At 37.3% G+C, this 15,884-nt stretch overlaps 1 protein-coding gene across 1 annotated transcript; it reads right to left on the bottom strand.

Annotated features, from left to right (window-relative positions):
* Positions 1–198: 198 nt before the first annotated feature.
* Positions 199–14,927, bottom strand: LOC121313043 (PX domain-containing protein 1-like). The gene is made up of 5 exons (XM_041245166.1): positions 14,008–14,927; positions 6,586–6,677; positions 6,383–6,500; positions 5,712–5,823; positions 199–1,639 (listed from the first exon to the last, which is right to left on the bottom strand). Exons 1-5 carry the CDS (start codon positions 14,261–14,263, stop codon positions 1,519–1,521), a joined length of 699 nt encoding a protein of 232 aa, XP_041101100.1. The 5' UTR covers positions 14,264–14,927; the 3' UTR covers positions 199–1,518.
* Between the last annotated feature and the right edge of the window lie 957 nt (positions 14,928–15,884).

Here is a 15,884-nt window from a genome sequence, read left to right as displayed (position 1 = left end):
GAAGGAAAACAAAGTAAACTCCTCAGTTAAACCAAGAAAAACACAAGATATTTGTGCGGACTGAATGTAGAAGGCAGATCCATGTCCTCTTTATTTATTATTATTCCATCTAAAATACAATTTAATTTAGTAATTACAATAACGTGTACAGCTATGACCAAAAGTTTTGCATTACCTAGAATTTTAGGATAGACACAAAATTTTTTTTTAAAAATTAAACTATATGAAAATGATTTAGATTTTTTATTACACATTGTGTAATCAAAGAAACCACTAAATGAGATGGCAAAAGTCTATTGGAAGCTGTAATAGTAGTACAGTATTATGTTAGATTTTGAAATGTCACGTTTTTTCAATTCTTGTCAGTTTTTCCTTAAATATATGGAAAACTACAAAGTGGTGTATAATTCAATATGTTAACATAACATTATTCAGCAGGTTCTAGTTCTAGTCGACTTTATGAACCAGAATTCTACAGGCTAATGCAAAGCCTTTCGCCATAGCTGTATATGTGCTAACTGTTATTATCGTCTATACAAAACAGATGCATTAAATGATACTGAAGCATTTCAATACACCATTTGTAATTTCCAGTTGAAATAGAAATGCCAATAGAAAAGCTGCATTTATTTTAAATAGTTATAATGATATAATAGTGGCCTGATTTAATTTAGCTCTCTAGACTGAACACTACTGTAATTATAAATCAATCCCATGCATGTGTAAAGCATTACCAAGCAGTTTTTACTGCTTTGAAAGGGAAATGCCTATAGCTCAAGCTTACCAAGTACCTTTACGTGTGGCACTATTCAGGTTGAACATTACAACCTTGTTAGAATTTCCAGCAATGGTTAACACCAGTTTAAGCTTGTGGTAAACGTTCAAGATGGTTCAGAAGCAACAGTAGCACATACTGGTATCTTTTCTAGTTCCCAGTCACAATAATACCAGTAATTTCTGTAAATACTAACAGAAAACAACCCCTTAAGAACAACTGGTGCAAAATGTGTGCTCTCACAAAAGCTTAGTTCTTGTAGTTTATGGAGTACAATATCTGTCTTAGAACAACACAGCAGCTCTTTGACTTTCACCATTCTTTATCATTTACCAAGATGGAGTATCAATGAACACAGGGTTATTAATTGTAAATTGAAGCACAGAAGACTTTCCTTTGAATTCTGTAAACAAGATGGGGTCCTCTCTTGTTATCCAAACAAGTGCATAATAACAGAGCCGGGAAATTAATCCATGTTATACTGGCTCCACGTCACAGCTGTAAACACTAAGTTGCACTGGCTCCTTGTGAGGAGAGTTTAGGAAGCTGGCTGCTCTTGCTAAATTCCAGGGCTGAAAATAAACAGTGGGTGTACTATGACAACAACTTAGCCTTCTGAATGGATGCCTTCTTGTGTTTGCATTCCTCATAATTGTTATACCAAGAATGGAAATCCAAAAGTATTACAGGCAGAACATTAAAAACTCCTGTCTATCTGATTCCAGCTTTATCCAACCGCAGGTTCACTCCAGAATATCAGTCTCAAAAGGGACTAGGTGGTAGTAGGACAGATTGGTAACGTATGCCTCCGGGTCTTCGTCACTGTTGTCCAAATCTGGGGAATTGTCGCTCCCATTCTCAAACCTGCAAGGAAACAGCAATTGAGAGATATGCAAAAAAAATCACTAAAATATTATCACGAAAACTACCTTTCCTTTAAAATTCATTGGATATCGTATGATTCTAATGGGTTTTTAATTGGCTGACACACAAATCCAAACACGTCCTACAGATCTCCTTCTTGATTTTAGACTTATGCTCTTACTTCCCAAGTAAGTGAGCGTATTCAGTGGATTTAATTGTACATTTAAAAAAAAAAAATTTTTTATGAAAACCCAAATTATTGGTCACATGATTCTGGCTATTCCCAAGCAGGTTTCAATTAGCTTTTGCATGCAGTATATTTACAATAGACCATTGAGACGCTGAGAACCAACAAAGTACAAGAAGCTTGATAACAGCAAACTCAAACTGTGCAGCCAAAGTGATAAGCATACATTTAAATATCATATGTAATTAATATTTTTTTCAATCCATCAAACATACAGTACTCTGCTTATCTAAAGCTTTGGCTGTACAATGTCAAGTTTGTTCCCTTTATTGTGAGTGTCTCCTGCCCCATCTGAGTAATAGCCACTTCTGCATTGTAAAGCCTGGTATGGATATGAAACTGCACTGGCTTGTCATCAGAACAATGTAAGCACAATTAGAGAATCTGCAATGTACAAAAAATGTATGTGGTCAACTGATTCAGAAACAATAATGAAAAAGATGAAGAAGTGATTTCATAAAGGGCATGATAGTGGGTACTTGTGCTACAGTGTCTTTTGTCACCACAGTTGTTAACAGTCAAGACAATCAACCCGGGTGTTTCTGGAATGACATTGGTTTCAGAAAACCAGCAACGGAAAGCAGGGCTCCATGCATGCAGTTCATGACAGAAGGATTGTTGGACAACACTGGAAATGACAAACCTGTTTCCACTGGAACAATGTGCAGCGGCTACCCATTGTGGGCGATTGAAGCCATAGCGTGTTGGCCTTTTAGCGTTTTATATTAGCCTCTACAAGTCTGCTCTACATGTGAACCTTTAAAGCAAACTGCAAGTGGGTAAAGTAACTGCTTCTAAACCTGTCTGGCTAAAAGCACACTCTGCATTACTGTGTTTTACCCATGATGCTTTTCTATATCTTTAAAAGCTTTATCTTTATAAAAAAAAAAAGAAAAAGAAAAGAAAAGATACTGTATGAAATACAGCATTGAACAACTCTGGTGAAGCTGCCATTAATAGAAACATGGTGGAACCAGCCGTACCATCTCCAACTGCATTTATGTATATGTCACTTTAACCAACCTACAATCTGAAGCATCTGTGACCCACATGAATAGGAACGGTTTCAGTCAAGATTCAGGTGTAGATGGGCCATTCGCAGCACAAACATACCACAATTTGCAAAGTACACATTTTGTTGTATGTACTAAGAGCAAACAGATGTCTACTAATTTAGATATCTGTTGCATAATCTTAATGAGATCTCTAGCACTGCGAGAGTCGTGCGCCATTTTTTCGAATAAATAATGAAAGGCAGTTTAATCCCATCAGATTCTATAGTGGGGCCCCCACCTTCACCTTAAAATAAAAAATGTGTTTCTATCAAAAAGCTTTTTATAATCATACAGTAGCCCCTCGTGAAAAAGAATATGTTTGTCCAACATAAGGAGGTGTCGGGTTTTAAAAACTACAATAAAACACACACATACATTTATAGTGTTATATTGAAATTTATAAATCATTGCACGGAAATAGGACAGCGCAGCTCTGGGCATCTTACATGCAAGTCCGCAGGCGCCGGGCCAGACAACAGGGGTCGCTGGTACGCGACGAACCGAGGACACACTGGCCGACCTAGCCCTTTCCCCCGGCAAAGGAATAGCTTGGATCGAATCGACAACGTCCAGACTATAGGGCGCATCCTGCACTCCACGCAGAGTGCCACCCTGGAGCCCCCATAAATTTTAATGTCTCGAGTGGGACGTTTAGAAGTAGTTGGGGAAGTCTGGGCAACCACGAGAGTTATAGCAAGGGAATAGTTATGTACAAATAAGACCGGAGCTGCATTGAACAGAGGAGGATACGGAACACCTTTTGTCTTTTGTTATTGAATATTATTTTCAGCATGTGCGTGTGCACTTGAACTGTTTCGTTATTCAGGCCACAGATAAGAATGCCCTCTGCAGGTAAAAATATGTTAGTGCACCCCAGTGGTGTTTCATTCTCGCCGGTTAGTGAATTCCCCACACTGCTTTCACAACCACTGATTTGTATTATCATGAGTAGCCTATAAGTCAAATGTATACTGCCAGTTTTTATTAGTCAGTTAGTCAGTGGTACAGTGCTAAATTGTGCACAATTACAAACCACCTGCATATTAATAGAATAGGTGTTTCCTATTCCTATACAGATGTTCAGAATGACCTGGAAGTGTTAGCGGCACATGTGTGCAGTCTATTGCTCCCAACATGTTGGGGAAACCAGAAATGTCAAAGAAATTTGTTTTCAATGCTTGTAAGTATTGAAAAATAGGTATTCGGGTGTCTGCTTCAAAAAATGTATTGAGCACAACTGGCAATGCACGAAAAAAGCACACTGGGAAATGCAGGCAACAATTGAGACTATTTAAAACATGCTTTCAAAAGTTCTTAACAAATTCATGCAGTTGTAAGCGTCGCAATTGCCAGCACATTTAGTACATCTCATTGTAATATTTGAGATCCCTCATTTGCACCATCTCCACCCCCTTTTTGCAAATTTATGCAGGAACGCCCATAACTATAGATTAATCTAAGGCTGAACTGCAAATAAAAACTGCAAAGCATTCCCTAAAAAGTCGCTAAAAGCATTGCGCTTGTTTAGTACATTTCACCCTAGACTTCTGACTTGTTTGCAACAGCCACAAAACTTTAGTATATCTACTCCTTAGTGATTTAAGAATGTGCAAAAAACTGTGGAATTTTAAATGCTTGCTTAATATATTACCTGTGGCCCCCAACAACGCTGTTCTTACTACATTTAACTGATGATGGAGACAGTTATTGCCAGAGAGGTATTAGTAAGCAGAAGCAAGCAGCTTTTTGCTGCTTGTGACTTGATGACAGTGTAGACGTCTAAACTAATTTTCTAGCCATTACCATGCTCCAGAATTTGAGCATTAGTAAGCTTTATTTAAGTAAACTATTTTTCTTTCAGCTTGCCAAATGTATACACCCAAGGAAGGAAGTCTCATTATGGCTCTGTTCCTGCAAACATTTTGCAAAGGTTTCTTATGCCCATCCCAATACAAATCTATTTTTTAAGCTGCCACTAGGGGAGCTCTACTGCTTCAGGCATCAGGGCCTGTCACCAAGTGAAATCTCTCACTTTGGGGCTCAGCCACTAGAGGACTGTATTTTTCCCTTTTTACTGTGTGTTAACTGTAGATTGTGGCTGCACATTAACCATCAAACTTATAGGAAATTAAATGTCATTGTCACTTTTCTGCTTTTTTTTTTTTTTTTTTTTGTCAAGTTGACCAAAATAGTCCAACAAGGTGCGGTGACAAGGTTGTTTTTCACAGCCTTAGGACACGTAGATGTACGGTCAAGAATTACATTGAAAGGACATGCGGCTACGGCTCCTTCACACTGGGAAAGGACACTGGAAAGAAGGGCTCTTCATTTTACTGCTGGACTGGTTGTATACTCTGTCATGTAAAACATCACTACCAGACGCTTTAAAGGACAACAATGAAACCAATCCAAATCATACAGTACTTTGCCCTTGCTAGCCTGTCCTGAGTATCCGGTGGGAGCTGTTGTAGAATGACACTGACAGCAGGATAGACATTGGTATATCCACTGCGTGGTATATCCCATTTGCTGTGTGGTATCAGGAATAGTAAATACGACAGAAGAAACACTGTGTGGTGAACACGTTTACCACCCAGCAAAAACGCTAACTCCCTTTGGGGGTGGCCCCCCATCATATTGACTGCTTTTGACGTCTCACTTTTACTCTTCATGGCTAAAGTGGTCAGTTTTATGTAATCCAGGCATTGGTGGATTCTACTTTTTAACTCTCTCATAGCCATTCAGTTCTTGACAAGCTTAGTTTACTCACAGATGTTCTGAGGAATCCGTTGACAAGTGTCGCTCTTTTCCGCTGGGTATCTTATGGTCAAAGACTATTGTCTCTGTGTTGGCTAAACAAAATCCATTTGACCTCATGATTTCTGTGAATTTAGAAAAAAAGCAAAAAACAAAACACATTGTTTAACATGTTTAACAAGTTAGGAGTTTCACATATAATATTCTGGATTTCTTTTTTTTTTTATTAGAAATGCAGAATATCAGTTTATTGGTTAGGTTTTACACCATATTTTCCAAAAAGAATATATGGCGTTACTTTTTTTTTTGTTTGGTTTGCACCAGTTTGCACAATATTATTATTATTTTTTATTTTTTTGTATTTTTATAATGTTAAAGTAGTATCAGTTCTGCATTGTTTTATTTATAATATTAACATTAAAGAAAAGGGTGCAAACATAATGTGGCCGATTTGTCAGAAATAGTCATTGATACTATGAAGACAAAATTAGATTACAACCTTCTATTTAACTATAAGACCCTCTCTGAACTGCCACTCAAAACACATGTGCATGTAGCTGTGGCAGTCTGGCCCCAGGAGGCAATATGTTTAACTATGAGGTCTTATAGATACTGTTACTGTATAAGTATTTGTCATCTCAAGTGCTATCAGTTAGAGAACTAGTGATAATATAAAAGGCTTACCTGATATTGTTACTGGGCTTTGAAAGCAAGGCTGAATCTTGTGAACATTGTCATTTTTCAATACTTGGTCTAATGGTGACCGTTCAAAAAAAGTAAGTACCACTTCAGACCTTGAATACTGGACAGAAAGAGACAACAATTAGTCACATTTGTTTTTCCTTGCTTATAACAAATACTGTTTCTGCTTTACTGCAACGACCTACCTTCCCAGGCATGTTTATTGTATTTTTCAGATGTCTCTCGACTTCGTTTAATCTTGCTTCAATGTCCTGAGCCTCCTTGATCTTGACAAGACCTGAAACAATTACAATATTGGCCCGTTGTTAGTCAAAAGATGGTAAAATAATATGAAGCTCCTCTTAATTTGTACTGTTATTTAAAAAGCAGAAATAAATATTTTAAAGAGAAACATATGCCATGCATTGCTGAAAATGAAAATAGTAAGTTCTATTTCTTATCGTGAGGCTCATTACACCAAATAGACCACCTAATTCAATGTCCAGCATTTTGGACACGTCTTGGAGGCCAGCATACAAATCTAGATTTCATGAAACAATTATACACTTTGGCACAATTAGCACTTGGTAACTTTGCAGGCAAACTGAGAAGCCAAGAACTTCCTCACCACCAAAGAGCGCAATCTGCCAGGTCAGGTATATGGAGCCAAACAATAAAGCTAAGCGCAACACTTTTTTTTTTTTTTTTTTTTTTTTAATGTCATCACCTGTCCAAATAAAAATATATCATTCGCAAAGGATTGCAAAAAAGGTTAATCTGCTTTTACAGTAGTTAAACAGTTTAAACCTTTTCGTAAGGCTTTGCAAAACTGTGAGAAAAACATGCATGAAGAAACATTTTCAAAAATTGTACCTTTGTGTAAGTTTCATGGTTTCATATACTGTGAAAATTGCTATATTCCTTTCAGAACACTTTCCTGTTCATTTGCTTCAAAAGAGTTTTTAAGTCTATTTCAATAAATGTCCTTTATTAACCTACAAATCAGAGTAAAAAGTTTACTGGCCAGCAGTACACAAATAATTTAAAATATGGAAAACAAGGCAGTTATATAAAATAGTTTCTTACTGAAGTAAAAAAAAACAAACGATGTTCATGTACAACGCGGTTGCCTTTTAAATGTTTTTGTTGGTAATAAAATGGGATCAGAGCAGTTCCTCACAGTGGAAAGCTCTGACTAATGGATACAAGGGAAGTCAAAATAGAACACTTGAATCACCATGTGACAAATTAGTGTACCGGAATTCTGGGTCCATTAGCACTCATGTTTCTCTCATCCTACATTGTCAGATTCTATGACTTTACACAAAGCATGACAGTGAAATATACCGTTGCACCAAAAAACTATTCAGTCAGTTAAGTTTCTATACCCATTTTGTTTATATATTATAGCTAGCTTCAATTGTGTTAAAAAAAAAAAAAAAAGTTTGCAGTAAAGTGTTAATTATTTCAAATTATACTGATAGTTTGGACACCATACACATGCATTAACCAAAGTTAAAGTAAACATTAAGCTAATTAAATAATTGAATAATTTATCAAGCTATTTAACAGCACAATTAAGTTGGTAATAGTGCATGTATGTGTTTATTTGTGTGTGATTACCTGTGATTAATTGCTTTTCCTATTCTTTACAGGGTTTTACCATAATTTACCATACTTTGCTTTGCGTGTAACATGGTGAACTTTTATAATGCTACAAAAAGCAACAGAGAGTGGACACTTTATGATGTATTTTCAAAGCGTTTGCTGCCATATGCCATTTTTGTAATGTAGAAACGGCATAATATTGGTACAAAATGTGAAGCAAACAATGTGAGAATGTCTAAATAATAGTTATTAAACTATTTAATTGTTGTTTGGGTATAGTTTGGTTATAGGGGGGGTGCAGTATGACAGTTTTTAAAAATACTTTTCTAGAAACCAATGCTTTGTATCTCACACTGAGCTTGCAAGTAGCATTGTGACAAAGAAAATTACTTTGCATACAGATCTGAATATGTATTTCTATTGGTAATGGAACATATAGGCCAATGTGTTGAAGCTAGTATTTAGAGACAAATATCTCCATAGGAACAGGACACTTGCAACAAGAACCACACTGAGCCAAGAAAAAACTCCTTTGTCTGTTCACAAGCCACTTATCTAGTAGCAGCCAAACATTAGATAATCTACTTTAAATATCTTCAGAGTTCAGATTTAACTAACAGGATTAGGTCATAATATATGGAGGTACTGGTAACAAGTCACATATAAAACCAAAATTCATTATACAATTTTGTTTAGATTTGAACAATCACTACACCCTTTTCTTAAGCAATAATTTTACTTCAGTGAAATAGCTACGTTTCAGTAAATCATAAGGCTTTCAATGTTTAAGAAACTGGAAGTAATAAATGTTAAGGCTATAGCTTACAATGACTAACAGGCACACTTAGGGTTATGTCTGGAAAGCATGACTGATGAAAGAACAGGATAATTGCAGTAGGGTTAAGAACAGATTTAAGAATAGGGTCATTGTTAGATAGTGTAGCGGTTGGGTGGGAGGTGTGGCGAGTGGTTGGGGGTGGGTCGGTGAAATCACGTGTGTTCGGGCACTAGTTTCTCCCCACAGGATTTCAAAATACTAATATTTTGAATAAGAACCAGAAATATATTGCTTTTAACCTGTGGCCTTCAACAATATATTTTTTTAAATTACCACTTTTAAAAAAAATATATTGTTGAAGGCAGTTGAGGGATCATATGAGTCATATATTGAACTGTAGCTAACACATGTAAGTTTATGCCAACTGATTATAACATCGAAAACAGCAGGCCACATTTCCACAGGGGCATCTAACAACTCTTTGATGGACGTGTTCCTCAGGTAATCAGTGTTGTATTCAACAGTAGCACTGTAACTGTAGAGTTGTCCATATCATGCATGGTTTTAAAGCTACCTTAAACTGTTTTAGCATATTATTAAAATGTCAGTCAACCCCACAAAATACAATGTGGTTCATGAATAGGGAACTCAATGTTCTTTAAATAGACTAGCTCTCAACCCTAGTGCCACATTTCAAACTAGGTGGAAAAAGACAGCAAAGATACAGCAAAGTGAAAGCATTTAGTATAAGTTTACTAAAAGAATGGTAAAAAAAAAAAAAAAAAAAACATGTCAAAGCATGCGTTACAGAGCATAGCCATTTGAAAATATGTGAAACTGCAATGCAAATTCCCAAGCACGCCCTGACAACATGAGAACAGTGCAAGATTATAAAGGTGATTAATGATGTAGCTATATCACCATGTGGACCAAGCCTCTAACCCTCTGTTGTACGTTGCTACATCTGAGGCAATACAGTTCAGAGTTTAACTATTATCCCTCACATGCCTGACATCATTATGTGAGTAACAAGAACTGGACAGTTGAGTCAGGTGGCGTTTGATTGTTTTAAATGACAAACGGAAACTTTTAGCTAAGCTAGGGCTCCAAGTAACCAAAGAAGGAGTTTTTTTTTACATGCAGTTTCCAGAAGCAAGCAAGATACTTTGCCATCTTGATTGCTCTACAACGCACACAACTACATTGTTTACAATATTTAAAGTATGATCACATTCTATTTGGCATTGTTATAATGTATTGTTTAAAAAACTAGTGAACTGCAGTGTTCTTTATAAAAAATATAAACAGTGATGCCTGAAAATATCTTTTCAATGCAAATTTCATACGGGAGATGAAGATATGTACTATGTAAAAATTATTTTCAAAACTTTTTCAAATACAAATACTTCAATGCGTAAAAACACGCATTTGAAATTATGAAGCAACATATGAACGTCAAAAAATTCAAGCAAATGTATATTTAAACAACTTCAAAACAAACTGATGTTTGTGCCTCATTTTATTGTTTATAATAATAAAATGTTTATTTAAAAAAAAAGGAGCAATAAGTATTTTTTGACATTACTTCACTTCATCCGTTCTAATTCAGATGCTGTACCCAAAAGTTTTCAACATAACTAAAACTGCAAGCACTGTGAGTGTTTGTGTATAAATACAGGTATGCACCTATGAAGATAGATGCTGTAGATATTGACTTGTGTGTAATATCTATTCAAGGCTAATGATTTTGATTTGCAACAGATAACAACTTTGACTAGATTAACCCTAACCATTGTGCTCTGACTGGCTCATTTGCTTTTAATGAGTGCTTAACACAAAACAAGAAAGCTAATCAATAAAGCTGTTTCAAAATTGGAAGATAGTCCAATCAACATTGTCCAGCTAAGGAGTGTACTAATAGTTCATTATATACAGATGGAATATGACATTGGCTACAACCCTTAATGGTTTACTGACTATAAATAGGATTTAGGACTCTGTAATTTAGCTTTTTAGTTGGCCATGTATGATACACTCGAAATGGTTTATAAGATTTAATTTGGCTTTGCACCAAATACATTATTTGTGTCTACTTAACATCACTAAAGGTAACTTACTTAAAAATAAACAAAGAAAACAATGATAACTATATAACCTCTCAATGGTACACTATGTATACTAAAAGAAACATATAAAAATGTTTTGACTACAGTAGAAGTCTCTGGAGAGGTTGTTTTAGTACTATTACAGAAATCTAGATCTCGTTTGAACCCAGTCAGCAACTAAGCCAAATTAGTTCTGGTGGTCACTACCCAGATCTACACTTAACAAAAATATAAACACAACATGTAAAGTGTTGGTCCCTTGTTTCATGAGCTGAAATAAAAGATCCCAGAAATTTTCCATATGCACAAAAAGCTTATTTCTCTCAAATTTTGTGCACAAATTTGTTTACATCCCTGTTAGTAAGCATTTCTTCTTTGCCAAGATAATCCATCCACCTGACAGGTGTGGCATATCAAGAAGCTGATTACACAGCATGCTCATTACACCAGTGAACCGTGTGCTGGGGACAACAAAAGGCCACTCTAAAATGTGCAGTTTTGTCACACAACACAATGCCACAGATGTCTCAAGTTTTGAGGGAGCGTGCAATTGGCATGCTGACTGCAGGAATGTCCACCAGAGCTGTTGCCAGAGAACTGAATGTTCATTTCTCTACCATAAGCCGCCTCCAACGTCGTTTTAGAGAATTTGGCAGTACGTCCAACCGGCCTCACAACCGCAGACCACGTGTAACCACGGACCTCCACATCTGGCTTCTTCACCTGCGGGATCGTCTGAGACCAGCCACTCGGACACCTGATGAAACTGTGTGTTTGCACAACCGAAGAATATCTGCTGTCAGAAACCATCTCAGGGAAGCTCATCTGCATGCTCATCGTCCTCACCAGGATCTTGACCTGACTGCAGTTCGGCTTTGTAACTGACTTCAGTGGGCAAATGCTTACCTTCAATGGCCACTGGCACGCTGGAGAAGTGTGCTCTTCACGGATGAATCCCGGTTTCAACTGTACCGGGAAGATGGCAGACAGCGTGTATGGCGTCGTGTGGACGAGCGGTTTGCTGATGTCAATGTTGTGAACAGAGAGCCCCATGGTGGCGGTGGGGTTATGGTATGGGCAGGCATAAGCTACGGACAACAAACACAATTGCATTTTATCGATGGCAATTTGAATGCACAGAGATACCGTGACGAGATCCTGAGGCCCATTGTTGTGCCATTCATCCGCCGCCATCACCTCATGTTTCAGCATGATAATGCACGGCCCCATGTCGCAAGGATCTGTGCACAATTCCTGGAAGCTGAAAATGTCCCAGTTCTTCCATGGCCTGCATACTCATCAGACATGTCACCCATTGAGCATGTTTGGGATGCTCTGGATCGACGTGTACAACAGCGTGTTCCACTTCCCGCCAATATCCAGCAACTTCACACAGCCATTGACGAGGAGTGGGACAACATTCCACTGGCCACAATCAACAGCTTGATCAACCCTATGTGAAGGAGATGTGTTGCGCTGCATGAGACAAATGGTGGTCACACCAGATACTGACTGGTTTTCTGATCCACGCCCCTACCTTTTGTTTTAAGGTATCTGTGACCAACAGATGCATATCTGTATTCCTAGTCATGTGAAATCCATAGATTAAGGCCTAATGAATTTATTTCAATTGACTGATTTCCTTACATGAACTGCAACTCAGTAAAATCTTTGAAAATGTTGCATGTTGCATTTATATTTTTGTTCAGTGTAAGTTTACTTTGCAAACAAACCATTACACTTTACAAAACATCTGAACTGGAATGTGTACTTATTAATGGATGTAATATCAGTATGACAGTCTCTTAAGCACCCCTAGCCAAGACTGAAAATGAAAAATATCGCTACTATGAAAAAGATAATCAGACATACAGCCACAGTATGTACAATACCGGTTACAAATCTGAGCTCTTCACCAAAACATTATTTTACTGGATAGATTGTGAATAAATACAAACGTTTCTAATTATAAATCATCAAATATGTAGTTATCTTGATTTTTCAGTTTTTGGCATGCAAAAATGTTATTGGAAATCAATTCAATTTAGCCCGGATGGAAAGACTAAGCCAGATCTGCATCCCCAGATTCTGATATGAGCATTTACCTCAATGAATTACATAAAACTGATACCAGTATGTGTCCTTATTAATCTTGCCCCTTCTATATCTTGGGTCACGAGGACAAGGAATACCATACTCATATGAACTGGATGTCTGGAACACTGGCTTCACTGGGACAATTAAAATAAACACAAGACAGACTGTCCTGTATTTGCTGATATATATATATGAAGTAAAATAATTTTTAAGATAACGGTTTCTTGCAGTCAAAAGCTGAAGTAGCAGTATCAGTGGCGGAGGACATGGACTAAAAACATAGCTAATAAAGTATAACAGCAGTTTGAGTATAAATTCTAATGTGAGACAGGTGAGGGCGCGGCAGGTCTACAGTTACACAGGGAAGCAAGGCAGTAAAGCAGATATAACGGTAAAACAAAACGACAGTTTATGAGTTGCAATAACACTGAGATGTGTGAGTTGCAATAATAGTGCCACGCGACAGTCATTCTGAATTCGCGAGGCAAGGTATTTGTTTAGAAAAAAAAAAAAAAAAAAAAAACAAGTTTGGTGGAAGAATAATTATTTGAGACGGCTTGGCGTCAAGTTACAGAAAAGCGCAGCAGTGTAAATTATTAAAGAAAGTACTGTAACTTTATATTAGAAAAAAATGAATACTGCCACGTACTTCAATTCCTATACAGTGCGGCACCAATAGTATTTCGAAAAACGGATCAAATGCAACTACTTTTTTTTTTTTTATCTGAATATATATTGGAGTTCAATATGTCCATATTTACTGGCAAAATTATTATAAAACTGTAAACAAAAACGAGTGTAATGTTCTTGTACAATACCGTAAATACATGTTCAAATATGGTAATGTACCTTTGCACCTATTTAATTAAGATAATTAATTGTTCTCCGATTTTATAATAAAAAAAATTATTTAAGAAGTTAAACTGTTATATAAAAAAAAATGTAACACAGGTCAGTCAATAACAGCTCTGTAGATCCTACCAGTATAATACAAACAGATGGGATTTAAATGAAAGAGTATACTGAAGCAACATACAAACCTTCTAATAGGGGTGATTGTGAAAGATCATTTCGATCTTCAGGGAAGGATTCCAGTAGCCTCTTAAAAAGCCTCCCCAGGTCCGAATAACTCCTGTGTAAGTATAAAATGTTTCTGTCAGACCACTCTGTCCTGATCTCAAAGAATTCCTCCTCGTCTCCTTTTTTGCTTATGATAAGCCTCCGGATCCCATTGACCCAGCAATCCTTGACGAACATGTTCACCAGAGAAGTGCCTTCAAACACTGCAGATGCCATCCTACTTCAGTCCAGCATGCTGGAGGTGGAGCGGATTACTCCCTCAAGTGATATGTGGACAAAACGTGGCTTCCAGGTTAACACTCGTCGTGTTTTTGCAGCTTGTAAGCAATCTGATGGCTCTCTTTCTTGTTTCTGTTTTGAAGTTCACTGAAGTTAAATGCTGACGTTCTGCAGTAAGTTGCCGAATGGATAACTAAGTGCAGACGCAATTTCAAACGTGGCACTCAGAAGGAAAAAAAATTAACAAAAGAAAAGAAAATAACTTAATTTAAATATGTATATACACGATCTATTTTTTAAGTATGAATTTTTAACACGTTATGAATGTTCGAACAGCCTCATCACTTCCCGTTGACTCCCCTTGTGCTACTTTAAATCTCTAAACTAGCAGGAAACAACTCCTACTGGTAATTTTTGTAGCATCATATCCTTCAGAACTAATTTTTTCATAGAAGTTGTCAGTATCCTGATAGTGTAATTCTTAAAAAAAAAGAAAACATTAAAAAAAAAAAAAAAAAAAAAAAAAACAGTACGGTACAGAACGAACTTTGAATTGCGTGGTTTTCCTTTTAAGTTTCGTTTTAAAATCTGCTCAGTTCTGTTGTAAGCCATGTTCAGTTGTCCAGCTGATTTGAAGCAAATTTCCAATAGACTTCCTCTCTCTCTCTCTCTCTCTCTCTCTCTCTCTCTCTCTCTCTCTCTCTCTCTCTCTCTCTCTCTCTCTCTCTCTCTCTCTCTCTCCGCAGCTGGATGGATGAATATGCCAGGAATGTGGAGATCAGCAAGCCAGACGGTCTTATTTGACCTGTCGCGAGCAAACAGAGGGAACATTTTTAATCGCAAATAACGTAATACGGGTGTGATATATGTAACAGTCTGCATGTTGGATAGAAGACCCCTCCCCAAGCAAAAGAAAACAACCACTTCTTGAACTGACCAACTTTTTCGCACCAGTTTGTACTCTTGTGTACAATCATAGGGGAAGGAAAGCGATGGAAGGAAGTGGAAACCTGGAAACTGCTGGTGTTCTGTGTTCAACAAAAAGCTTGAACTGTTGTCACCTTTACAAAAAACAAAGAAAGAGGGAGGCATAAAGATAGCGGAATAATGAGAAGTAAACATTTGTATATAATACAACATTGTATAGTATGTTATAAATAATTTTATTTCACAATATAAATAACACATAATAAATCAAGTTACGTAATTGTATCTTTGTAAAAGAGCATGCCACTGTCAGTAACTCGGCTTCTCGCTCATGCTGCCGTACCCGCTGTCGAGTCGACGCCGCTGGGCATATCATTGCCCTCCCTACCTCCGTGTACCACAGCTCTGCTGTGTGTGTGTGTGTGTGTGTGTCGTTGTAAAAAAAAAAAAAAAAAAGTATACTTCTCTTTTTTCTATCTCTCTCCTGTAGCCGTGCTGCACACCACCGTAAGCTTTGTGCTGCTCCAGTTGTGAGCCTCAGTAACCATGGTTACCCAGACAATTCCAATCCCCACTGCGCCAGTGGTGACCTGAGACATCGCCTACAGGCTTCCACGGCAGCCAATACCTGGGGCCATCCAGGGAAGTGCCAGTTCCACTCCAGACCTCCTCCCTTTCGAGGGACCACAGT

This window comes from Polyodon spathula, chromosome 3, assembly GCF_017654505.1.
Source record: "Polyodon spathula isolate WHYD16114869_AA chromosome 3, ASM1765450v1, whole genome shotgun sequence".
Taxonomy (NCBI): Eukaryota; Metazoa; Chordata; class Actinopteri; order Acipenseriformes; family Polyodontidae; genus Polyodon; species Polyodon spathula.
The sequence above is the reverse complement of the archived record's forward strand: the minus strand, read 5'-3'. Positions and strand labels throughout refer to the sequence as shown.